The sequence below is a fragment of the Bos grunniens genome, chromosome 4 (assembly GCF_055505025.1).
Source record: "Bos grunniens cultivar Pamir isolate PY7600 chromosome 4, Bosgru_T2T1.0, whole genome shotgun sequence".
Taxonomy (NCBI): Eukaryota; Metazoa; Chordata; class Mammalia; order Artiodactyla; family Bovidae; genus Bos; species Bos grunniens.
Genome location: NC_141168.1, coordinates 37,690,064 through 37,716,851, shown reverse-complemented (window position 1 = coordinate 37,716,851; position 26,788 = coordinate 37,690,064). Strand labels below are relative to the sequence as shown.

Here is a 26,788-nt window from a genome sequence, read left to right as displayed (position 1 = left end):
ATATGAAAATAAAAAAGGAAGAATCTCATTGATAAAGGCAAATAATACAGTAAAAGTGATAAGTCAAGCACCCATAAAGCTGTGAAGAAGGTTAAGACAGTGAAAAGCAGTGAAATTGTCTACATTCACAAGAAGAAGAAGAAATGCAAAAGAAAAGGACACAAAACAGGTAAGAAACAGTAAACATGGGGGTGTGGAGTAAAAATGAAAGGTTGTTAAAATGGGTTTGATATAAGAGACAAACAATTTAAAATATTCTCTATATAGACTACTACATATAAACTCATGGTAGCCACAAACCAAACATCTATAAAAGATAATACATGAAAGAGAAAGGAATCCAAACACAACACTAAAGACATTAATACATTCAAAAGGAAGACAGCAAAAGAAGAAGGCAAGAACAAAAATGAACCATTGAGTAACTTTATAAAACAATTATTAAAGAAAAGGCAATAAGTACATATGTATCAATAATTACTTCAAATGTAAATAGAATAAATGCTCCAATCATAAGACATAGAGTGGCTTTTAAATATATTTATAATTCATAATATCAAGTTAATATCTATATATTTCAAGGGAGAAATCTAGAAGTTAAGACATCATAATGATAGCAGTTGTTGGTCTTGGTAAAACGATCACAGGTATCTTTAATTATTTTATTGATGCATGAGCAGAAGCTAACACAAAACAGGTAAGAAACAGTGATTCAATGAAGTGAATCAACTATATTGATCACAGGCATTTTTATTTTCATCTTTACCTGTTTCTCTGAACTTTTTCAATGAACATCTTTCCCAGCACATCCCACTTAAGAGCTGGGTGACTTTTGTTGAGTAACATCGGTCCTCTGAACCTCATTTTCCTGATCTACAAAATCAGAATTACCAATATCAATATTGTGTGATTGCTGTGAGAAGAAAAACATTTAGAGAAATAGCCTAACAGATAGACAAAGCTCATTAAATATTTGCTACCATAAAAGTCAATGTTTATTAAACACATAACATTTGAAAATACTAAGCTGAGGAAAATACTAGCTCCTGGGAAAACAGAAACCATTTTCATTCTACAGAAATCAAGATTCCTCCATGGCTCCCTCACAGTCATATCAAATAATCCTCCAGGAATCATTAGTTTTATCTTGAGATCAGCAGAGCCAATGAAGGACCAGAGGACACAGGAGACTCAGGCCTGAGGAGCCTGCAACCAAAACTAACAGCCCAAGAACACATTAGTCTGGCTACTTCCTTCTCCTCCCCCTATTCAGCCATGCCCTCTTACCACTGACTTGGGGCGTCCAGCCACCAGGTCCCCACTTTCCTGCCTTCACTTTGAGCACACAGCCCAGCGGACAGGATGTCACCACTGGAAGCATTCACATTTTTATCCTTCTGGGCTTGTGAGTCACTCCCTGGTCATTTCACTTTAGATGAATGAGCAAAGAAATTCTTGGATATTTCTTACATTATCAGATGTTCATTAGAAATTCTCTTCTTTTACTTGCAGCTGGACTTGGATTATCAAAAGTGGAGCAGGCCCAGATCTCCCTTTCCACAGAAGTAAAGAAAAGTATTAACATACGTTGCAAGATAGAGAGCACAAATTTTGAATCAGAAACTGTTTACTGGTACTGGCAGAAAAAGAATCAGGCTTTGGAGCATCTGATTTATGTGACCTCAACCACAACTGCAGCTCGAAATCAAGTAGATGGGAAGAACAAAATTGAGGCAAGAAAAGATGCTCAAATGTTCACTTCGACCCTTACGGTAAATTTCATAGAAAAAGAAGATGTGGGCATTTACTACTGTGCTGGCTGGAGCTCACGGTACTATAACTGTGGAGATAACCCATACAAGATCCCCTCCCTGGGTCTGTGCCCACCCACATCCTTCCCACTAACAGCAATCAGTTCCACACCTGGGCTTCCCACCTCAGCCCCACCTCATCTGCAGCACTTCTTGAGCTTTCCAGGAAGTCACCTTGGATCACACTTGCCCTTGACCTTCAGGCTTTATTTGACACTGTATCCCAGTGAATAGAATTCTTGGGAATTCCAAGGACTGGGGGCACACAGACTGTGCCAGCATTCATCATCTCCCATCCAGAGACTTCTGTATGTGGGAAGGTTTAGAAAGGGCATTACCATATTCCTTTATTATGATACATACTCAAGACGACAAGGCTGCTGTACAACTATTATTGGTTCATTCTACAAATAAAGAAATAAACACCTAGAAAATTTAATCCTAACAATCACCAAAGAAAAGAAATCCATGCTTTGAACTGGACTGTGAGATCACACTGAAAAGTTTAAGGATTGCCATTCTTTTTTTTTTTTTAGAGTCAATAACAATGTCATTAAGATTTTAATTATTAGAACATCTAGGGAAATGTTAATATTTTTAGTAGATACATCCTTCACATTACCTTTAAGTCTTTAAGATTATTCTTAGACACATGGAACTCTGCTCAATGTTATGTGTCAGCCTGGATGAGATTGCAATTCTTCAAGTGAACATTAGACTATTAAGGATAAATTAGGGATGAAACAAGTGCCCTCTTTTTGAGAGGTATGGGTAAAAGGATTCTGCCAGCATGATATCATCAGAATAGAACTCTGTGTCACTGGGATGCTTAGATGAGTTCATCATCCTTGGTTACTCAGATTCTGCTTGTGAAAAAAAGATAAAGTGGGACTTCCCTGTTGATCATGTGGTTAGGACTTCATGCTTCCACTGAAGGGGCACAGTTTTGATCCCTGGTTGGGGAACAAGGATCCATCATAGGGTTGTTAGGTAGTTAGACTAAGAAAAAGGAGTCCAAGATGGCACTGGCTAAAAGACAAAGAGAGGAAAAGCCCATGAAAATGGAACAGAAGAAAATCTGAGGACCAGAGTGAGAATCTAAAGGGTTAAAATGTGCCCCCCCACCCAGAAAAGAAGAGAGAATGCCTGCCAAGACCAGAAGAACTAACATTGGTGTGTCTGAATGAATTCCCTATAAGTGTTCTCAATGCCTTGCGTATATTAGCTCCTTTAAACTGCATTATCTGTAAGATGTTTTCTCTTATCATGAAATATATTTGACTCACAAGGCAAATAAAGTACCGGGTGGTTCAATCACTCCTCCAAACCACACAGCTGGTCCATGGCTAGTCGACAGAGCAGGAAAGGGACCCAGATAATCTAGCTCCTCTTGATTAATACATGAAACCACTTCTTAACTGAAGGACCAGGCTTCCCTGGTGGCTCAGTGGTAAAGAATCTGCTTGCCAAGCAGGAGACTCAGTTTTGATCCGTGTCAGGAAAATTCCCCGGAGAAGGGAATGGCAACTCACTCTAATAGTCTTGCCTGGGAAATCCCATAGACAGAAAAGTCTGGTGGGCTATAGTCCATGGGGTCATAAATTGCACAAGATTTAGCGACTAAACAGCAATAACAAATTGAAGGACAGTGAAAGGATGGATCCATTGTTCCCAGTGCCACAATCAAGGTTGTACTGAGCATCATAGAACACTAACTGACTCATGTTACTATTAGGTGCTAAAGCATGTGCCCAGGATTGGAATAGTAGGTATCTTCTCAGAATAAGTAAAATCTCAATAAATTATCTATTGGCTTTTCAATGTAAAACAATACAAATTTCTTATTTTCTATTTCTAATAGTAGTATCTGTAGCAGGTTTCTTGCAAGAATATGGATATATGAGCCTTCAGCCTTTCCTCTCCCATTTCTGGTGTTCTTATATTTTGATTACATCCTGACCTATACTGCTTATCACCATGACAGTTTTTTTAGTGGAGAAACTGTTGCTTATTACAGACAAAAATAATCTACCCATCCCCTATAGGTTTCCCTGGTGGCTCAGTCATTAAAGACTCTGCCTGCCAGGCAGGAGACTGTCTGAAATGCATTGAGACAGGGGTTCAATACCTGGGTCAGAAAGATTCCCCTGGAGAAGGGAGTGACAACCCTCTCCAGTATTCTTGCCCGGAAAAATTGCATGGACAGAGGAGCCTGGTGGGCCACAGTCCATGAGGTCACAAAATGTCAGACATGACTAAGTGACTGAACCACCACCACAGGCTCCTATATATGTTTTAAAATTTGTATTTTAGTATAGTTGATTAACAATGTTGTGCTAGTTTTGGCTATACAGCAAAGTGAATCAAACATACCTATCCATATATATCCTCCTTTTGGGATGTCCTTCCCCTTTTCGGCCACCATAGAGCACTGAGTTTCCTCTGCTAAATAGGGTTCTCATTATTTATCTGTTTTATACATAATCTCAATAGTGTAAGTGTCAATCTCAATCTCCAAATTCATCTCCCTTTCCCCCTAGATGGCCATGCATTTGTTCTTTACTTTTGTGTCTCTATTTATGCTTTGTAAATAAGATCATCTCTACCAGTTTGGGTTTCCCTGGTGGCTCATATTGTAAAGAATCTGCCTGTACTGCAGGAGACTCAGGTTCGATCCCTGGATCAGGAAGACCACTTGGAGAATGGAATGGCTACCTACTCCAATATTCTTGCCTACAGAATTCCATGGACAGAGGAGCCTGGCAGGCTACAGTCCAGGAGAAAGCAAAGAGTCAGAAACAACTGAATGACTAACAATTTCACTTTCATACTAATTTAAGAAAGAGAGTTTTAAATAAACTGACTCTATGAAGTTTCTTGGCCCAAAGGAAAGACAAAATGAGTCCGGATGAAAAGAATGATCAAAGAAGATGGCAGACTAAGAAGAACCTGAGCTCATCTCCTCCCATGGGCACACCTATATTACACCTATTTACAGAGAAACTGCTGATGAGAAAGACCCAAAGACTAGCAAAAAAGATCTTCTACAAATAAAGATACAAAGAAGGAACTACAACAAGATGGGTAGAAGGGGGCTAAGGAACAGTATAAACAAGACTCATAAGCCAGGCTAAGTGAAGTGAAGTGAAGTGAAGTCGCTCAGTCGTGTCCGACTCTTTGCGACCCCATGGACTATAGCCTATCAGGCTTCTCCATCCATGGGATTTTCCAGGCAAGAGTGCTGGAGTGGATTGCCATTTCCTTTTCCAGGGGATCTTCCAGACCCAGGAATTGAACCCAGGTCTCCCGCATTATAGGCAGATGCTTTACGATCTGAGCCACCAGAGAAGTCCCAGGATAAATGACCCACAAACAGGAGGAAAACAACAATCACAGAGTTTCTCCCCAAGAAACACAGGTACTAGGTCTCACATAGGGCACCCCAGCCTGGGGGTCCTGTACTAGAATGACCAGACCCTATAACATTTGGCTTTGAAGGCAGGCAAGGCTTACTTTTGGGAGAGTCAGATGTCTGTGGGATACTGACACTCCACTCACACAGGTTGCACACAAAATCTCACAGGGCAGCACACTGATATGAAAGGAGCCTGGGTGAGATTCACCTGCTGATGTTGGTGAGCTTCCTGGAGAGGCAGGAGGCAACTGGGGCTCACCCACAGGGCATAGATTCTGGCAGCAGCCATTTTGGAAAACTAGCTCTACCACAGGGACACTGGTCCTGGCAAGTGTCACTGTGGAATCCTGCCTCTTGCTTATTAGTGTCTGGACACATAAGGCTCTCAACCGACTTTTCAGGAGAAAATCTGCAGCCAAGAAGAGAGTACATATTTAAATAATGAAAGGGGAAAACCTAACAACCAGGAATACTCTCACCAGGAAAGCTTTCCTTCAGATATGATGGAGATATCAAAAGTTTTAGAGACAAGAAAATGATAAAATAATTCATCCCCACCAAACCAGCTTTACAAGAGATGATACAGGAACTTCTCTAAGTAGCAAAGAAAAGTCCACAACTAGAAATATGCATAAGAAAGGAAGAATCTCTTTGATAAATGCAAATATACAGTAAAAGTGGTACATCAAGCACATATAAAGCTGTTAGGAAGGTTAAAAGATGTAAGTAGTAAAATCATCTATATCCACAATAAGCAATTAAGGAAATGAAAAAGAAAAAGACACAAAACAGGTTAAAAAAACAGTAAACATGAGGGTGTGGAGTAAAAAGGAAAGATTGTTTAAATGTGTTTGAGCTGAAGAGATAAGCAGCTTAAAACATCCTCTATATAGATTTCTACATATAAACCTCATGGTAGCCACAAACCAAACATCTGTAATAGACACACACAAAAGAGAAAGAAACTTAAACAACACTAAAGACAATAATTAAATGACAAGGAAGACAGCAAAAGGAGAAGCAAAGATCAAAAATGAAACTTTGGAAAACTCCACAAAAAAATTAATGAAAAGGCAAGAAATACATACATATCAATAATTACTTTGTTTATTTTACTCTGTATTTATTTGGCTGTGCTGAGTCTTAGTTGCAGGATGTGGGATCTAGTTCTCTATCTAGGGATCAAACCCAGGCTCCCTACATTGGAAATGAGGAGTCTTAGCCACTGGATCACCAGGGAATTTCCCTCTATAATTACTTTAAATGTAAATAGAATAAATGAACCAATCAAAAGACATAGAGTGGCTTATAAATATATTTATAATCCATAATATTGTATTGATATCCATATATTTTCAAGGAAGAAATCTAGAAATTAAGACACTGTATGATAAGGCTTGTTAGTCTTGGTAGTATGATCACAGGCATTTTTATTTTCACTTTTATCCTATTTGTCTGAATCTCCTCAATAAGCATCTTTCCCAGCATGTCCCACTTAAGAGCTGGGTGACTTTTGTTGAGTCATGTCACTCCACGTTTTTCCTGAGAAAAACCCCATTTTCCTGATCTATTAAATCAGAACTACCAACATCAATATCAATATCATGGGATGGCTGTAAGATGAAAAACATTTAGAAAAATAGCCTAACAAATAGAAAATGCTCGTTAAATATTTGCTACCATAAAAGTCAATGTTTATTAAATATGCAATATTTGAAAATACTATGCTAAGAAAAAGTGTTCATAAACTACCTCCTGGGCAAATAGAAATCATTTTCATTCTACAGAAATCAAGATTCCTCCATGGTTCCTTCACATTCATGCCAAATAACCTTCCAGTGACCACTAGCTTCATTTTTGAGATCCGCAGGGCCAGTGGGAAAACCAGAGGAAACAGGAGACTCAGGTCCAATGAGCCCAAGGACCCGCTAGACCATCCACTTTCTTCCCCTTCTTGGTTCAGGCCACGCCCTTCCATGATTTGAGGCATCTAGCCACCAGGTCTCTACCTTCCTGCCTTCTCTTTGAGCACACAGCCCAGCAGACAGGATGTCACCATTGGAAGCATTCACATTTTTCTCCTTCTGGACTTGTGAGTCACTCCCTGACCATTTCACTTTAGAAGAATGAGCAAAGGATTCTTGGATATTTTTTACACTATCAGATGTTCATTAGAAATTCTCTTCTTTTATTTACAGTTGGACATGGGTTATCAAAAGTGGAGCAGGCCCAGATCTCCCTTTCCACAGAAGCAAAGAAAAGTATTGACATACATTGCAAGATAGAGAGCACAAATTTTGAATCAGACACTGTTCACTGGTACCGGCAGAAATTGAATCAGGTTTTGGAGCATCTGGTTTATGTGACCTCAATCACAACTGCAGCTCGAAAACAAGTAGATGGGAAGAACAAAATTGAGGCAAGAAAAGATGCTCGAATGTTCACTTCGACCCTTACAGTAAATTTTGTAGAAAAAGAAGATGTGGGCATTTACTACTGTGCTGGCTGGGACTCTCAGTACTATAACTGTGGAGATAACCCACACAAGATCCCCTCCCTGGGTCTGTGCCCACCCACATCCTTCCCACCAGCAGCAACCAAACACCAGTTCCCCATCTGGGCTCCCTGCCTCAACCTCACCTCATCTGCAGCACTTCCTGAGCTTTCTAGGAAGTCATCTTGGATCACGCTTGCACATGATCTTCCAGAGGACCCCAAAAGCTGTGCTTCCAAAGCTTTTTTTTTTTTTTTTTTGAACACTGTATTTCTATGAATTGAAATCTTGTCTGAGGGAACACAGGCTGTGCTACCATTCATCATCTCCCAATCCAGAGACTTCTGTATGTGGGCAAGCTTCAGGTTGAAAGAGGGTATTACCATGTGCCATTATTACGACATATACTTAAGACAGAAATGCTGTAAGTGTAAGTGTAATTAGTCTGTTTCACAACTAAAATGAAAGTGTAGAGAATTTAACTGTAATGATTAGCCTAAGACAAGATGTCCATGTTGATGATCTGGACTATGAGATCACACTGAAATGTTTAAAAATTGCAATTCTTTAAGTGAACTAGGATACTGGGGTAGATGAAGGGGCTACTCTCTAGTTCTGGCGTGCGGACTTCTTGTGGTGGTTTCTTTTGTTGCAGAAGCCCCTTAACTCTCATAACAACCCGTGAGACTTCTGTTATTAGTATAAAGCCCATTGACTCATTAGGAAAATGAGACCCTATGTGTCTCAGGGACTTGTTCAAGTCACACAGCTGGTACTTGGCAGAATAGGGTTGGATCCAGGGTATGTAGCTCTGGAGTCTGTCCTCCTCATTCTAAGGGGATAAAAAGAAGTGCCATGTGTCATTCCTACCTCCATGGAGAAAACAAAACTCACCTTTGTGGAACATTCACTGGCACAATTTACTATTTTATGCTGAATCTTGTGAGCAGCATTTGAATCATTAGCAGTCTTCAAAGAATACATGAAATGCCAGTAAGTTATCAATTTATTTTCCAAAGTATTTGAAAACAATAAAAATTCTATTGTTTTGTGATGCCACCTTTCAAATCATTGTGAAACAAAGGAGAACTACTTTGCAATCCACACTTCTTATACAGCATATACCAGGCACCCCGTGGATATCACTTTGCATCTATGCCATGAGTATTCCCTTATTTATTCGATAATTTCCAAGGTCACGGCGACATAGTCATCCCCATGACCCCCTCTACTTAAGACTCCAGTTCCCTTTCTAATTCAGGGAGGCCTTTGAAAGAAAAAAAGGGAGGACTCACAGGAAAGACTGACATAGAATCAGACTGTCAGCCTTTCTCCTTCTACCTCTGATGCAGGTAATCTTCTGTGATTGCCTGTCCAGTTAATTTCTATCGATCGGATACACTCAGTGCAGGCTACAGTTGATTTCTTGAAACTAAATAGGGCACTGTTGTTTACCTAAACTTCGAACACAAGCTAAGGTAGAGACCCAGACCTGAGAGAAACAAATGGGCTGAGAACATAAGCCCTTTTGAGACAGGAACTCGAAGACAAGCTTGTCAACTTACTTCTGCTCCCTTCTTCACATGATGGCTCATTGAGTAATTAAAAGCACCCCATAAAGCAGTAATGGGATGTCCATAGTACGGCCCTCTGTATCAGATCTTAGAGGAGAATTCTCCAGCAGCTTCTTACATGTCAGGATAAACGGTGAATAACAGGGAAAGATTTACATTGTGTTCAAACGATAGAAAACTATGCAGCCGTTGAAAACAAAGTTTTCAGTAGTTAAGAATCCACCTTCCAATGCAGGGAACAAGGGATTGATTTTTGGTCAGGCATCTGAGATTCCACATGCTGTGGGGCAACTACAGAGCCTGTGTGGCCAAAAATATAAATAAACAAACAAATTTAAAGTTAGGAAATTAAAAAAAAAAAAGATATGTATGCAGGCAAGGTGCACCTGTGGAAAGTGAGGCAAAAGAAGCTTAAATAATTCAGCCCATGGCAGATGGGGTAAGTGGTATTGTAAATTGTTTAATTTTCTTTAGTCATTAAAAATAACTATTAATAGTTAAAAATAATATCACATAGATTATTTAAAACTATGTTGCTGGGTCTTTCCCTGGTGCCTAGGTGGTAAAGAATCCACCTGCCAATGCAGGGTTCCTTTGCTGATCTGGGAAGATCCCACATGCCATGGAGCAACAAAGCCCGTTTGCCACAAATACTGAGCTTGTGCTCTAGAGCCTGAAAGCCACAACTACTGAAGCCCATGCTCCCTAGAGCCCGAGGTCTGCAACAGAAGAAGCCACCACAATGAGAAGTCCACACGCCCCAACTAGAGCGTGGCCCCCGCTCTCAGCAACTAGAGAAAAGCCTGAGCAGCAATGAAGACACAGCAGAGCCAAAAATAAATAAATAAATAAAATTATATGTAAAAAGCTGTGCTGCTTACAATCAGAAGATAACCAAACGAGAATATAGAGCTAAAAATGCAAATTCCACCTAAATGTATAAATAATACCCATCAATCTGATCGCTAGCCATAAAAATGCAGAGAAATTTTCAAAGTAAATGATCTGTGCTTTTTTTCCTCTTTACGTCTTATTTTACCCATTTCCTTTAATAAATAATGGTTGCTTATAGGAGTTCCCACATTTACCAGCTCCATGTCTTTAAATGAGTCTGTTTGCCACTGTTGTCCTTTGTCAAATGGAGATATTCATAACAGCTACCTCCCAGGATAGTGAAGAAGATTAAATAAAATAATATGAGAACATTTAGAACCATGCCTGATGACTAGAAAGTCCTCAATACATATTAGATGCCATATTAATTTTAAAGGTTATCACTGCATATTTAACAGAACATTGCTTTTAAAATACTCCTGCGTGTGACATAATGCTCATGAAACTGTTCTCAGGTCCAGGTTGAGTAGAAGCTGATTTCCACAGACTGCTCTGTCTTAAAGATCCACAAGGAATTGCAATGTAGTCCCTTTTTGAAGGCACCCAGATTGTAAACAAAGTGTAATTTCTCTGGATGGTAATTTGCATGGTGACATCTCAATTAATTAGAAAAAAACTCAAAAATATTCCAGTGCTTGTGTCTGTAGCATATTAAATTATGTCAAGAAGATGTTCTAAAGTCTGATGGTTTTCTGTAGCGTTACAGAAAAATAAAGGTCAGGTTTTATACACAAGTCCTGGATCACCAACCATTTACAGAAAGACAGACATAGAGAAAGAACACAGCAGGGATGTCTTTCTATTTCTGCAGCAACATTACTACAGGAATTTCAGGGAGATGAGCTGAGCAGCTATGAGAGTAGCCCCACTCTCAAGTATATGCATTTATCTCTGGGTTGTCTGTCCGGATCATCATCCTTCTCTTAAACCGTCTGCCCAGGACTTAGGGGCAGGAAACCCCCGTGAAACCACAGCTGCTCATGTCTGTTGCAGATTATGAAGAACCCCAGACAACCATACCACCAGATCCACCTCTTCCTCTGGGACACAAGATCCAGGCCCACTCCCCTGCCACTGGCCTGAGACTTCCTTCCAACAGACCTTGCCTTTTTTACCTCCTCCCTGGGAGTCAGTCTGGTGACGAGATGGCATTCCTGGAAGCGGTCCTCTTCTCCTCCCTCTGGTCTTGTGAGTTGCTTTCTCAGTCATTTCAGTCTACAGGAGAGACTGAAGAAGGTCTTTCTTGTTGCCTCTTCACATGTCTTTTGTTTATGGGAATTTCTCTTCTTTGCTTGCAGTTGGCCTTGGGCAATTAACTTTGGTGCAAACTGAAGTATCAGTTACTGGAACAAGAGAAAAGAGTATAATTATGTCTTGCAAGGTGTTCTCTAAGGACTTTAGCAAAGATTACATCCACTGGTACCGGCAAAAACCAGATCAAGGTTTAGAACAGCTACTTTTTGTCTTAGATGCCCCTGCGCTAAACCACTTAGGAGGGAAGAAAAACAAGCTTGAGGCCAGAAAAGATAAACCCTCTTCCACTTCTACCTTGAAAATAAGTTTCTTAGAGAAAGAAGATGAGGCCACATACTACTGTGCCGGCTGGTTGCCCACAGTGTGGGAGTTTCTTGGATAACACACATAAGAACCATCACCAGATCTGTGCTCACCACATCCTCAACACAGGCAGCCACAGGCGTTGCACAGCTGGGAGCCCTGCCTAAGCCTCCCACTAAGGAAAGTGAGTCTTGTATGATTTTTTTTTAACTATCCAGAGGTTATTTGCAAGTTACATGGCTCAGTCTCAAAGAGGAAATCACCCTGTGCCAGAAATATTGATATTTATTGCATCTTACATCAGCATCACAACACAGATGCAATGTAATGTTCATGTTTTCCATATCAATACTAGTAATTTAAGATGTAGCAGAATAAAATGACTTTTTAGACCCTAAATCCCATGTCCCTTCAACTCTTTCAGGCCATCCTGAAGAAGTTCAGGGTCTGGTTATTCCCTGCAGACTGTGGTGAAAGCGAGATGAGGCTCTTTTCCCTTTCTTCCATGAATGGGGTGACTGTTGACTATGCACTCAGGGTTTGTATTACAGCCTGACCATCACAGTTCCTTTTGCACAGGCCTCTGACCCCCCAGAGCCATTAGATGATCCCAGAACAAGGTAGACACTCCAGTCAGGATCCTTTTCCCCAGGATTCTGCAGTGAATCTGCTAAGCCTCACATTGGCTATGCATTCAGTTGCTACTCTTTCTGACATTGTTCTAATTAGGTAAATTGTTCTCATGTTTGAGATAATCCATTGACATTGGTGCTGTCATGAGTCACATTTTGTAACTGATGAAACAGAAGTGTGGAGATGTGATTTTCTTTGTGGTCAACAGTTAAATGAATGGGGGTGGAGGCCTGCAGCTGGATGGGAAAAAAATAGTAGACTCACTTCATTAAGCATGCAAACAAGAAAACAATGAATTAAAATCTATTAAAATATTTATTTATTTGGCTGCACTGGGTCTTAGGATCTAGTTGTGGTATGTAGGATCTAGTTCCCTGACAAGGGATCAAACCCGGGCTCCCTGCATGGGGAGCATAAGTCTTAAGCACTGGACCACCAGGGAAGTCTCAAAAAGACAATGGAATAAAATCTTGAAAACGATGGAAGAGAAAATGGACATCTCAGTAAAAATATACTTCAAAAGTACAGGAGAAATGAAGAATTCTCAGACAAAACAAAATTGAGGAAATCCATTGCCAGCCAACCTATTCTATGAGAGATGTTAAAGTAAGCTATTTAGGCATAAAACATACATTATAGGTCAAAATTCAAATTTGCAGAAACACATGATATGCACTACAAGTATAATAAATGAATGTAAACGTTCTTTTTAATTGTTCCAAAACAGGAGTTGTCAGACATTTTCTGTGAAGGAAATATTTTCAGTTTTGCATGCCATCTAGTTTCTGCCCCCACCCTTCAGCTTTGCCAGGGCAGCACGAAGCCACTCTCCCTTTAGACCTGAAGGGACATGGAACTGCTACGTGACCGGCAGGGTGTTGGTATTGAGAGGTCACCTGATAGGAGCTGCAGCCTTTAGTAAAGGGACACAACAGCCTGCTGATGCAAATAATCCATAAGCAATCTTTAACAAGAATACAAAAATTTTTTTACTTGAGTTAAACTGAAGGCAACAGCCCAGGTGACACAGATTTATAAGCCATAGTTTGTTGTGTTAATGAGTAAGACTGGAGCCAGCAAGATATAAAAGGTGACCCCCAAGACCATAAGGTCGCAGCTGGCAGCCGCTAGCAGATAACAGTTTTTAAAAAGACTGGTGGTGTCCCTGAGTTTGATACCCTTCAGAAAATTCAAGTTCTCAGTAATGCAGGAACATATCTGAAACCACATTCACAATGGCACCCAGCACCATTTGGGATGCCTCAATGACATTTTTATTTCTCTCAGAACAAAGAACAGACATCAAACATGACAAGGGTGCTCTTCTTCAAGATTTCAAAGAGACAGATTAGCATGTGCATGGTGACTCAGCTTGACCTTGGTGTCTGGAAAGGAAAACTCATCTTCAAAGGAGTGCTAGCATAGGAGGGGAGGACCATTTATTTGTATCTTCAAAGTTGATGCTCTAAAAAATCTGGTTAATGCAGCCAGGAAATTAAAAGATGCTTAATCCTTGGGAGAAAAGTTATGACCAACCTTGACAGCATATTAAAAGCAGAGACATTACTTTGCCAACAAAGGGCCATCTAGTCAAAGCTATGGTCTTTCCAGTAGTCATGTATGGATGTGAGAGTTAGACCATAAAGAAAGCTGAGCACCGAAGATTTGATGCATTTGAACTGTGGTGTTGAAGAACACTCTTGAGAGTCCCTTCGACTGCAAAGAGATCAGTCTGTCCTAAAGGAAATCAATCCTGAATATTCATTGGAAGGACTGATGCTGAAGCTGAAACTCCATACTTTGGCCACCTGATGTGAAGAACTGACTCATTTGAAAAGACCCTGATGCTGGGAAAGATTGAAGGTGTGAGGAGAAGGGGACGACAGAGGATGAGATGGTTGGATGGCATCACTGACACGATGGACATGAGTTTGAGTAAATTCCGGGAGTTGGCGATGAACAGAGAGGCCTAGCATGTTGCGGTCCATGGGGTCACAAAAAGTCAGACACGACTGAGTGACTGAACTGAACTGAATTTATTTGGGAGATGCAGGCAAACAAGTGGAGCAATAAGGAAATAAAGCTTGAAAAGGAAGACAGATGATAAAGTATATTTTGGTAAGCTACTAGGTGACCAAAGGTAGCATAACAGGGTTTCAAAACTGAGTGATGAATTAAGTAATGAATTTTCTATTCTGCTCTCCTGTTTTGTGGACTTCCATGTAAAATGAATAGAGTCTGTGGGACCCTAACTTATCTGAAAGTCAACGTGGTGGTCAACCAAAGAACCTTGCTAAGAGTCAGAACCCTACAAGGAAGAAATTACAGAATATAAAAATGTTCATGGTATCCTATTAAATGATAAAGACAGCATAACATTGCATACACATCATCATACCCATGTGAAACAAAATTTTAAAAGGAATAGACATTAATTTGTAAGAGAATACACTGTTACCTCCTAATTGTCTCTATGCGATGGGACAAAAAGCCATTTTCTTCTCTTCTGTTTGTGTTTCTTTATGATCCATACTGAGGTTGCACTCATTTTATAATAGAAAATAACAATGGTTTTTGCTTTTAAGGCATATTGAGGCACTCCAAGGACACAGCATCTCTAAGGATCCCATTTAATGGTCATATTCAAAAATAAGAATCTGAAATAAATCTTCTTTTCAGCTGGGTTATAGAAAGTATAGAGCAGGGTCATACACTACTAGTAAGCTGTCCCTACATCTGTGACTGCCTGATGCAGTACAGTGACCATCAAAGATGTTTCAAGTTCCCATGAGCCTGTCAAGTGTGGACTTTGGCCTTTCCTCCCTTGTCTTTCTCTTCCCCTCTGTTATATCAATAAAGGACTTTAGTCCCTTAACCATATAATTGTTTCTTTATACTAATGTCACTGGTTGGTGAAAATCACAGGCTGATTGAAAGAAATCTGCTGATGAAATAGCAGACCTATTTCCACAGGATGTTTGAGAATTACCACCAGCCCCTGTCCCTGTGGCCTGGATCCTAGCTGTGGGTTCTGAACACCACTTCCTCCTACTAAATCAGCCTGCCCGTTTGCTCTGCAATCTTCCCATTATTCAGTCACATCTCCTGACAAGAGCCGGCAGCATGCTGCTCCTGCCCCAGGTCTTGGTGGTGGCCTCCCTCTGGACATGTGAGTGGCTTTACCCAAGGAAGGGGATTGATCATGGACAGTCACATCACCCCTTTCAGGTGGACGCTGGTCACACGGTCTTTCGAGCTAGGCTGAAAAATTCCACCCATATCTTGAGTTCTTCGGGAAGAAAATTTAAACATCAGTCCCCAGGCTTTTCATGAGTAGAGAATACATGTAGACTACCTTAATGAACATCAAGCTTTCATTAATTTTTCCTGTTTTTTCTTTCAGACACAAGTGGAGATATTCCAATAACACAACGCATAACATCAATTACCAAGAAAAAAGGAAATACGGCATTTCTTGAATGCCAAATAAAAATAGATAAGTTAAAGAAGAATGTATACATGCACTGGTACCGACAGAAACCAGAGCAGCCTCTAAAACGAGTTCTGTATATTTCCTCCAATGAGAATGTTGTTCACGAACAAGGGATTAGTGAGGAAAGATATGAAGCAAGGAAATGGCCGAGTAACTCACTGGTGAGCCTCAGGATACACCAGGCTACTGAAGAGGATGCGGGGCTCTACTATTGCGCCTGCTGGGTGGAACACACGTTGCATAAGAGATCCGCTGTCATTGAACAAAAACCACCCTCAGGCCAACATGTTGCAGAAGAGATCCGCTGTCTGAACGAAAACCACCCTCACACCAACGAGTCTGGGCAAAAGCACCCTACCCTCTTGACCCCCACCACCGCCGCCCCCGCTGCCCCAGCTTTCTGCCTCCTATAAAGGGCTCTTTTCCTGCACATGTGCCCTGAGCAGTGTCTGAGCAACTAGTCCAGGACCTGATCCGTGAGGCTTTTTTTTTCAGTTAGATCACTTTATTCTCCATCCTAAACTCTTGGTCATAGGCTGGCTTTTTAAATTACCCCCATGGTCACAGCTTCATCATGTATGGGGGCCTCTTGGGAAGGAAGCCATAAACCAGTGCTCAACATGATGTGTCGGCTTGGAAAGAAAGAAAGAATGAATGAATGAGTGGCGGAAAAGACAAGGTCTTTTTAGTGACATAGGACTGGATTTCTAAGTCCTGCTCAATTCCCTGACAGGGTGACCTAGGCAAGTTACTGAATCATTTATTTCTGTTTTCTCATTTTATTTTTAGTCTATTTATTTATTTTAGATTTTTATTTGGGGTACAGTTGATATACTTTGTTATGTTTCTGCTGTACAGTAAAGTGAATCAGTTACACATATACATATATCCACTCTTTTTTAAAAGATTCTTTTCCCATATGGGCCATTACAGAGTGTTGAGGATAGTTCCCTGTGCTTGACAGTACATTTTTATTAGTTATCTATTTTATGTATAGTACTGTGTGTATGTCAATCCAAATCTCTCAATTTATTCCTTCCCTTCTTATCCCCTGGTAACCAAAAGTTTGTTTTCTACATCCCTTGACTCTACTTCGGATTTGTAACTAGGTTCCTTTATACCTCTTTTTTTAAGATTTCACATACAGGCAATATCAAATGATATTTGTCTTTCTGCGTCTGATTTACCTCACTCTGTGTGGAAATCTCTAGGTCCATGGTTTCCCAATTTTCAGAGGGCATGGTGCTAACAACCACATAGGTTGCTGAAGACTGAATGAGGTTCACACAGGAATGTTTCAGCACAGTGTTCAACAAATCACAGTGTCCTAACCTGCCTAGACTAAATCAATTCAGAGTCATCACAGCGAAAATAGGAACTCAGGACTAAAAAAATCACATCTTACATTGTCCTCCAAACCACAGTAAAGCATAGATTTAATGCTGAAAAACTAAGAATTGTAAATAGGAAAAGATTGAAAGGTAACAAAACAAGGGGATTTTGTTTCCTGCAACACTTTTCTTCATTCACAGCGGAATGAAGAAATGGCATATGGTAACATCACAGTATCCTAAGCAATAACTACAATAATTGCTGGCATTTACCCAACTTTGTGAACTTTCTGCAAATGAATGATCTATATAATATACAACTTCCTGCATATTCATATTCATGTGTTACTATTTATAGTAATGATAATATCTTTCTAATTCTTATGACAGCCATACCTCATTACTCACACTCTCACAAAATATGGTGAAAAAAATCTATAACTCAGAGAATGGAAAGGAGCCCAAGGATAAGTGTATCTGAAGCAACACATCAAGGAAAAATGGAAGAGAATTGCTTCCAAGGTGTTAATAACATTAAGTTACCATATTTAAAAAAAAAATTATTTGGCTGCATCAGGTCTTAGTTGGGTATGCAGGATCTAGTTCCCTGACCAGGAACTGAACTCTGGGGCCTGCACTGGGAGCCTGGAGTCTTAACCACTGGACGTCCAGGGAGGTCCCAACAGTACATTATTATAACATAAGTGTTTTTTGACGAGGTTGTTAGGAGTCTGAAAGCTCTTTTATACTAATAAGATGATTAAAAATAACACTGTGACAGATCTGAGAAAGACTTTCATTGGTTCTAAAGCAAAGCTTCCTCCCACATCCCTGCCTCCACAGAACACGGGCTGCCACTGCATCTCCTATTCTGTCCTGATTCACACCGTATTCTTACGAATTACTGGCAATGCCAACCATGTGGGTTTTCCTTATGTCTTTGGCTTGGGTTTGTAGGTTGACTTCTATCCTCTCTCCTTTCTTTCCATTGTTTTTGTGTCAGCCTTTTTAAGTCAGCTTCTGATTACCTCCCTTGCTTTTCAGATGGAGACATCAAAATGAAAATTTCTCAGCATCAACTCTCCTCTACCCGAAGACCAGACAGAACAGTGCACATAAGTTGCAAGCTGTCAGGGGTTCCCCTGGAGAATGCCATTGTGCACTGGTATCAAGAGAAAGAAGGGGAGCCCCTGAAACGAATCCTTTATGGCTCAGCTAACAGTTATAAGCTGGACAAACCTAATTCCCGCTTGGAGATAGATAACAAAAAGAACGGAATCTTTTACCTGATAATCAATAATGTTGTCAAGTCCGATGAAGCCACCTACTACTGTGCCTGCTGGGATCTCACGGTATTACAGAGTCAGAAGGAACATGGAAGAAAACTTTCTCTATTGCTAGCCCCTGCCCCCACCACCACTCGAACAACCACAACAGGCTCTTAATCATGGGTTCGTAGTTTTTGGAACAGGAAGGGCCTTCAGGACAAATTTAGTCCAATGCCCACACTTCAGATAAGAAAGCTGAGGCTCAGAGATTATGAGTGGCTTTTGCAAAACCAGTTAACCACAGAGGTAGGGCACATCTGCTTTTTAGACTCTCAGTGCATTGCCTTTTCTTGCCTGTCTTGTGTTTAGCATTGAACTCCTTTTAGTACAATTGCATTTCTCTCAAAGGAAGCTGTGACAAGAATGGCTTGTCTTCATATGTGATGTCCCCAGGACCCAGGTCTGATTTGTAGGTAAATCATGTGATTGCCATACTCTTGAGAAAGGGTAAAAGTCAGGACTCCCTGCTCTGTCTACCTCTCTTCTATTTCCCTATGGCTACTTGTTGCTTCTGCTGCTGCTGCTGCTAAGTCGCTTCAGTCGTGTCTGACTCTGTGCAACTCCATGGACTGCAGCCTACCAGGCTCCTCCGTCCATGGAATTTTCCAGGCAAGAGTACTGGAGTGGGTTGCCATTGCCTTCTCCGTATGGCTACTTACTCCCCTTCATTTCTGTAGATTCCCATCTGTTCTGAAATTCTCAATGATTAGAATAGTTTTCTTGGCATACACATCAAATGTGGAGATTGCTTTCCTAGTGAATAGATTTGTAAACATCACTTACAGAAGGACTTACCCAACCAAGTCCTAAATTTCCTGCTCTTCGGTCTGAAACCTGGGATTCATTCTAACTTGATGGTTATGCAGTTGGTTCCAAGTTTGGTAGCCCTGATCTGCCTTTTGCATTTCTTACTAGCCAGACTTGAAAATCACATAAAGAAGAGCAATAACAACAAAATCTATACCCTTACAATACAGTTAAATACCTCTCTTCTTGGATTTCTGATAAGTTGCCAGAATAAAATTGATTCCAGTCCATTCCTTCACCCCAGTCTGCACAATTTGCATTGTTTTTTCCTCAAACTTTCCTATCTCAGTAAAGAGCATATGTTTCTGTGTCCTTTAATACCATACAAGAATATTTTGTAAAAAACAGATGGTGTTTTCTTGACCTTCCACATCTTTGGCTTTCTTTGGTCTTGAGAAAAAAGCAGTGAAGGAACCTGACATTTCTTTAGGTGTTTCCCATGAAATGAGATCTGAAAGGAGGAGGCAGGAGGCCCTAGGAAGTTGGATTCTTCTGGTAGAAAGGAAACCACAAACCAGGGCTGAACCTCTCATGTACTGTCTGAGAATAGAATTGGCTGTCAAGACAAAGCCCAAAACCCAAATTCTCAGATGCTAGGCAGAGAACTGCTATTTCTCTCTCTTTATGACTTAGTGCAACTGTAGAAACTCTTATTTTCCAGCTGACATGTGCAGGGTAATCAGTAAGCCCAGGACAGAAATAACCACTTAATCCTAGCAATGATCATAATATGAGATTCATAACTTTTGGTGATCTGCCAAATTTGATAAATTTGGTCAACCATGGAATCATCAATCATACCTGAGAAAATGATGCAAACCCTCAAGGGGTCGTTTTGAAACTAGTATTTTACTTGACTTGTTTGTTATTTATATATTTCTCTATTCATTCCTCATACTAAAGTAGGATTTTAGTTACCTTAGTTGGTCACCTCAGAATGTGGTGAGTTGTGTGTATGTGTGCGTGTGTAACATGAAGCAGGGTTAAAAGCAAAATTATTTATTTTTGTATGCAGTGCTAAGATTTTTCTATTCTTTGCAAAAGTGAATTCTCTGTTCCTGAATTTTGCCTCACATCTTCTAGACACATTATCTCATGTGAACTTTACAAAAGTACTGAGAAATAGATAGTAACACCTCCCTTTTAAAGATGAGGAAACTGACACTCTGAGATGTACCCAAGGACATGTCACCAGGAGTGGTGGGTTAGAATTGGAGCTTTATCTTTCTGATTTTAAAACATCTTTTCCTTCACTTTCAACCTCCTTAATGTTAATTTGATTTCTCCCATTTGAACTTCTTAGAAACCTGATGAACCTGTTAATATTTATTGCACCAGCCCTTCTGTCCATCCCCCTGTCACTACAGTAACTGGGTCCACAGACGCCTCTCAGTAGCTCATGGCAATCGTCTCTGAAACATGTCTGCTTCCTCAGGATTGGTCCACTGACCCACCCATCTTTCTGCTCTTACATTATGTTCCTAAAACACAGATCTGATCATGTCACTAAAGTCTTCACTAAGTCACCACCATTTATTCTTTCAAAAAAGTGTTTATTTGAAAAATACTGTAAAAAGTGAATATTCTCCAAGTTCCTCCTTCTGAAACATTAAGTATTATGTACTATGCCTCTTCCCTTTTCAAGCTTCCCACACAACAGACGCAATTAGCCTCCTGCTTCTTTCTAGCTCACATCTCTAGAGTCCTTTTCATTTCAATATTGATATTGATCTACTTGGAACCCCATTTATATGGTATGAGGTAGAGAGCTATTTTTGTTTTTCCCAACATAGTAGTCAATAGCCCCAAATTGGTTTTAAAATAATATATTTCTTTATTATTGAAAAATAAAATATTATATTTTAGTTAGTAGCTTTGTAATAAGTGATAAAATCTACTATGTGCAATGTCTCTTCACCATTGTTTTTTAAAATATTTTTCAATTATCTTGTATTTATTCTTCCCACTAGAATTTGAAATCAACTTATCTAGTCCACTCCCATACTTCACAGCAAAGACCAAAAAATAAAATGTTACTGTAATTCTGATTGGAATTGCAGTCAACTTATATACATGCTTTTAGGAAAGATTAGCTTCTTTATGGTCTTGAGTTTCTCCTTTACAAATATGACATGCTTCTTTGTTCAGATTTTATTTTATGCTCTTTAGTAAGTTATTGTGCTTCCTTGATGGCTCAGATGGTAAAGAATCTGCCTGCAATGTGGGAGACCCAGGTTCGATTCCTGGGTCAGGAAGATGCCCTGGAGAAGGGAATGACTAACCTACTTCAGTATTCTTGCCTGGAGAATTCTATGGACAGAGCACCCCCGTGGGCTACAGTCCATGGAGTCACAAAGAGTCAGACATGACTAAGCAACTAATACTTTTATTTTTTTCATTAAGATATTATACTCTTCATATAGTTCTTCTAATTTAATAAGGGATTTTATAACTCTATTTACTCTTTTGTATTTTACTACCTTTGTGGATCTTGAAATACAGACACCTCTTAAAATACTTTATAATTCTGCTCATTTTCTTGGAATAAGAGAAAACAGAGGAAAAGGATCAGAAAGGAATTGAATGGGCAGGTATCATTCTTACCTACAATAGATGGAAAAGGTATTTGACAGCTCCAAGTAATAATACCTTGGAATTTTCAGTTAAAAACCCTTTCTAAACATGATTTTCATCCGGGTCTCTCATCCTCTCCCATTGTGTTGGGGTCCGTGAGCTGCTGTGAATGGGCAGTTGCCCACCATGATCTCCTCTTACATTCACCCTCAGGACAGAGGCACTGATTGCTCACAGGGGATTAGACCAGGACTGGGTGGATCTCAGGTGGACATGGGGGTGCTCAGGACCTGTTCTGTCTGAATCCTGAAGATGGACAACTCATCTGTGCTCAGAGGAGCACTCAGCTGCTTCTGGCAATTTATTTTCCCCCAATCCAGGATAAGTGACATAACATTACAGAGCAGCATCCCAAGACTTCTTTCAACTTATGCAGAGAACTAGATATAGTTTTTAAGCTTTAATTTAAGTACATTTTCTCATTTGACATTGCTTTTGTAAACATCATGTGATCCAATAGTGAAAGTGGTTTTATGAAAAAACAAAAACTTTGTTCACATTGCCCACTGTATTAATGTTGGTATATTTGCATTTTCAGCAGAGTACATCATGAGAAACGCTGGACTGGAAGAAACACAAGCTGGAATCAAGATTGCCGGGAGAAATATCAATAACCTCAGATATGCAGATAACAGCACCCTTATGGCAGAAAGTGAAGAGGAACTCAAAAGCCTCTTGATGAAAGTGAAAGTGGAGAGTGAAAAAGTTGGCTTAAAGCTCAACATTCAAAAAACGAAGATCATGGCATCCGGTCCCATCACTTCATGGGAAATAGATGGGGAAACAGTGGAAACAGTGTCAGACTTTATTTTTGGGGGCTCCAAAATCACTGCAGATGGTGACTGCAGCCATGAAATTAAAAGACGCTTACTCCTTGGAAGGAAAGTTTTGTCCAACCTAGATAGCGTATTCAAAAGCAGAGACATTATTTTGCCAACAAAGGTCCAGCTAGTCTGCTGCTGCTGCTGCTGCTAAGTCGCTTCAGTCGTGTCCAACTCTGTGCGACCCCATAGATGGAAGCCCACCAGGCTTCCCCGTCCCTGGGATTCTCTAGGCAAGAACACTGGAGTGGGCCTCCATTTCCTCCAATGCGTGAAAGGGAAAAGTGAAAGTGAAGTCACTCAGTTGTGTCCGACTCTTAGCGACCCCATGGACTGCAGCCTACCAGGCTCCGCCATCCATGGGATTTTGCAGGCAAGAGTACTGGAGTGGGGTGCCATTGCCTTCTCCCCAGCTAGTCAAGGCTATGGTTTTTCCTGTGGTCACGTATGGATGTGAGAGTTGGACTGTGAAGAAGGCTGAGCGCCGAAGAATTGATGCTTTTGAACTGTGGTGTTGGAGAAGACTCTTGAGAGTCCCTTGGACTGCAAGGAGATCCAACCAGTCCATTCTGAAGGAGATCAGCCCTGGGATTTCTTTGGAAGGAATGATGCTAAAGCTGAAACTCCAGTACTTTGGCCACCTCATTCGAAGAGTTGACTCATTGGAAAAGACTCTGATGCTGGGAGGGATTGGGGGCAGGAGGAAAAGGGAACGACAAAGGATGAGATGGCTGGATAGCATCACTGACTCGATGGACGTGAGTCTGAGTGAACTCCGGAAGTTGGTGATGGACAGGGAGGCCTGGGGTGCTGCGATTCATGGGGTCGCAAAGAGTCGGACACGACTGAGCGACTGAACTGAACTGAACTGAAGTGTTTCCACCTTTCAGAAATACATTCCCCTTTTTTGTCCCCGGCGACCGTTTGCACCCTTCCCGCTAAACATGCCTTTCGTTGAGCTGGACACGAGCTTGCCCGCCAGCCGCGTGCCCATGGGGCTGGAGAAGTGGCTCTGCACGGCCACTGCTGCCATCCTGAGCAAGCCTGAGGACTGCGTGAACATGACGGTGCGGTCCGGCCTGGCCATGGTGGTGAACTGCTCGGTGGAGCCCAGCGCCCAGCTGCTCCTCTCCTCCATCGGTGAGGTGGGGACGGCCGAGGAGGACCGCGGCCACAGCGCGCGCTTCTTCGAGCTCCTCACCAAGGAGCTGGACCTGGCCGAGGACCGGATAATGATCCGCTTTTTCCCCTTGGAGCGCTGGCAGATTGGCAAGAAGGGGACAGTCATGACCTTTTTATGATTGGCGTGTAGGGCATCCAGGGCCTCTGAGCTGACAGCCCTTCCAGAGAGGCCACCTGGCAATGAGGGCCTGGTGGACACCAGCTTCTGTCACCTCCGTGTGGTTCTCCTCCGCATCCTCACAAGAAATAAATGAAGAGAGCTCTGTCTCAAAAAAACCCCAAAAAACCCAAAAAACATTCCTGAATCACTAATGAAGGAGCCCTGGGGTTTGTGAGAACAGAAGAGACGTTCTTTGATAACATCTCTGAACAGTTTCAACAAAACCAAACACCTGAGAATAGAAAGAAAGCCCTAATTCTCTGAATACTTTTCCTGGAAATTTAGAAAAGCAGTTGGTTGATGCCAAACTTTTTTTTTTCTGTTTTTACCCTTTCCATTATCTATCAGTGCTTTTTAATGTTTATGACTCAGAGGAAAATGAAAGACATTTGGGTCGATTGAGGTAAATCTATACATATTGGATGCCATGAAACCTATGTTCAAGGACTTTCAAAAGTCAGAAGATCAAATTGCCACCACAAAGTATTTTGAACTTCTAATCACATGTTGAAGTGAAGAGAGGGCTGAGATTTTTGTAGAAGCTCCAATCATTGTGACAGTCAACCTGGATCAAGGTATTTGGTGAAGGAACTAAGCTCGTAGTAATACCTCCTGGTAAGTAACTTTTTCCTATTTTAACTTAATAGTGAAAATGGTTGCTTTTTAGAAAAAAGCAATTTAGGATTCGCCTTATTTGACTGCCACATTCTTGGCCTCAGCATATGAACAGGAGTTTTGCAACTACTGGTCATTGTATATGGAAACAAAACTGCCTTGTAAATGGCTTATTCACTTCCTTGCTTGTAAGAAGTTGGAATTCTACTTTTAGAAATTCAACTTTTTATCCAACAAAGAATAGACTCAGGGTAGAAATTAAAGTATTTTGAGGACTATGTCTGTAATCTGTTGGTGTAAGTTACTGGTTCAAAATTCTTTTCTAATAAATGGATTAAGTGAGAAATACTTTTCTAATTTATCTCTTCTCTGTAGTAAACACAGTATTTCTCTCTCCCAATAACTTGAAAAAATGACATTTTTGGTTTTCAGCTCATCCTTAACAGCAGTGGAAAAAAATTATAGTAAATAATGATAGATAAATCCCACTTCTTATTACTCCACTTCTTATTACTCTAAATTCTTAGAGCGAGGCTGAGATCAGTTGAAACTTGTGCAGTCACATCTTTTGTTACATTGCCTGCATATGGACCAGTTTCATGGAATTTGTGAGCTCAATGAGCCATCTCAGCTCCAAAGTCGATGAAAAGAGTCTGCATGGTTGGACATCCTTATTTGCTTATTCTTTCAGCAAACATTTATTGAGGACAGTTTCTGTGTTGGATGCTGGTGATAAAAAGGTGAACAAGACACAAGACAGAACAAGTTTCAATACTCAAAGAGTTTCTTGATTAGCAGAAAATCATTATAGATTCCAACATGATTGAGCCCAATGTACTATGGCCTGTGGCTGCCAGAGAGGCAAGAAGTCTTGGACTGATGAGCTTGTTTCCTTTCTTAATGGATAAAATGGTTATTGCATATAAAATCCATATTGGACACAGCTAAGCAATATAAAATCCACGTACTTTGTTGGAAGATTTTAATGAAATGGCTGCAGACCATCTTTTTAAAGAGAATAATAATATCAGCTACTATTTACTGAAGGCCAGACACCATGATAAGTAGTCTTAGGGCCTTATCTCTTTCCTCAACAGAAATTCTTATATTCCCATTTCATAAATAAGGAAATAGCTTGAGAGAAGTTCATGCATTTGCCTAAATAAAGTACATGACTAGTTACTGTGGTGAAGTTTGGAATCTGATAGTCTATTCCTAAGTGCATGGTCTGGATCATTAAGTGATGTGAGAAGCATCGCATCCTGTTTTTATATTCTGAATATTTAATCTTTTGTATTCTGACCTTTTAAAAGGATTCTGTAATTGACTACTAATTAGTAATAATTCATAATTTGTATTATTACTTGTGTATGAAAACAATGCTTCTGCTTCTAATCAGAAAATGAAATTATCTTTTTCCTCCCAGAAAAGATCATGTAAGTCATATTAAATATACATCTATTAAGTACTCAAAATTTGATTTTCAGGTCATCTTAATAGAATAAGTCATTTTGACACCATTCAACTCAAATTTCTTTTTGTATGGCATCAAATTTGCTAAATTGCATAACTTAGAGCTGCCTTTCCAGTCATTATGGGAATGAAAAATATCAAATACAAACTATTATATTTAAAACAGGTAACCAACAAGTACCTACTGTATAGCACAGTATTCTGCAACAACTTATAGGAGAAAAGAATTTGAAAAAGAATAAATACATGTATATGTATAACAGAATCACTTGGAAGTACACTTGAAACTAACACAACATTGTTAATCAACTATACTCCAAAATAAAATAAAATTTTTTAAATAGTGCAGAAAATGTGATACCAAAATCTCGAGAAATACAAAGCTGAATAAAATTCTCTGACGAGCAGTGGAGGATTTTATTTCAATGCTCTTGAAACCACAAGGTTATTTTTAGGCAGAGGGGAGCAGTCTTTCAGCAAAGGAATAGCTTAAGAGATCATCATTAAAAATTCATAGTCTGTAACAACTCATTTTGTCTACTAGATGAGAATTAGATTCTGGAAAG

General features: G+C 40.2%; 1 protein-coding gene, 3 long non-coding RNA genes and 1 pseudogene across 5 annotated transcripts in view; 3 read left to right on the top strand and 2 right to left on the bottom strand.

Annotated features, from left to right (window-relative positions):
- Positions 1 to 766: 766 nt before the first annotated feature.
- LOC147373949 (uncharacterized) lies at positions 767 to 1,553 on the bottom strand. The gene is made up of 2 exons (XR_015163171.1): positions 1,288 to 1,553; positions 767 to 873 (listed from the first exon to the last, which is right to left on the bottom strand). It is a non-coding gene; the product is annotated as an uncharacterized LOC147373949 (long non-coding RNA).
- Positions 1,280 to 1,777, top strand: LOC147373948 (uncharacterized). Its single transcript, XR_015163166.1, has 2 exons — positions 1,280 to 1,405; positions 1,513 to 1,777. It is a non-coding gene; the product is annotated as an uncharacterized LOC147373948 (long non-coding RNA).
- A 5,953-nt stretch (positions 1,778 to 7,730) lies between these two features.
- LOC147373947 (uncharacterized) lies at positions 7,731 to 11,822 on the bottom strand. Its single transcript, XR_015163168.1, has 2 exons — positions 11,737 to 11,822; positions 7,731 to 11,531 (listed from the first exon to the last, which is right to left on the bottom strand). It is a non-coding gene; the product is annotated as an uncharacterized LOC147373947 (long non-coding RNA).
- LOC147373945 (immunoglobulin lambda-1 light chain-like) overlaps positions 11,169 to 26,788 on the top strand; it is a 29,077-nt gene continuing 13,457 nt past the window's right edge. The window contains exons 1-3 of the mRNA XM_086398399.1: positions 11,169 to 11,376; positions 11,487 to 11,803; positions 24,695 to 24,749. Of these exons, the coding sequence (XP_086254525.1) occupies positions 11,169 to 11,376; positions 11,487 to 11,803; positions 24,695 to 24,749 (580 nt within the window). The remainder of the gene's footprint in view (positions 11,377 to 11,486; positions 11,804 to 24,694; positions 24,750 to 26,788) is intronic.
- On the top strand, positions 23,701 to 24,263 carry LOC147373946 (D-dopachrome decarboxylase pseudogene; annotated as a pseudogene). The gene has a single exon (XR_015163165.1). The product of XR_015163165.1 is annotated as a D-dopachrome decarboxylase pseudogene (transcript).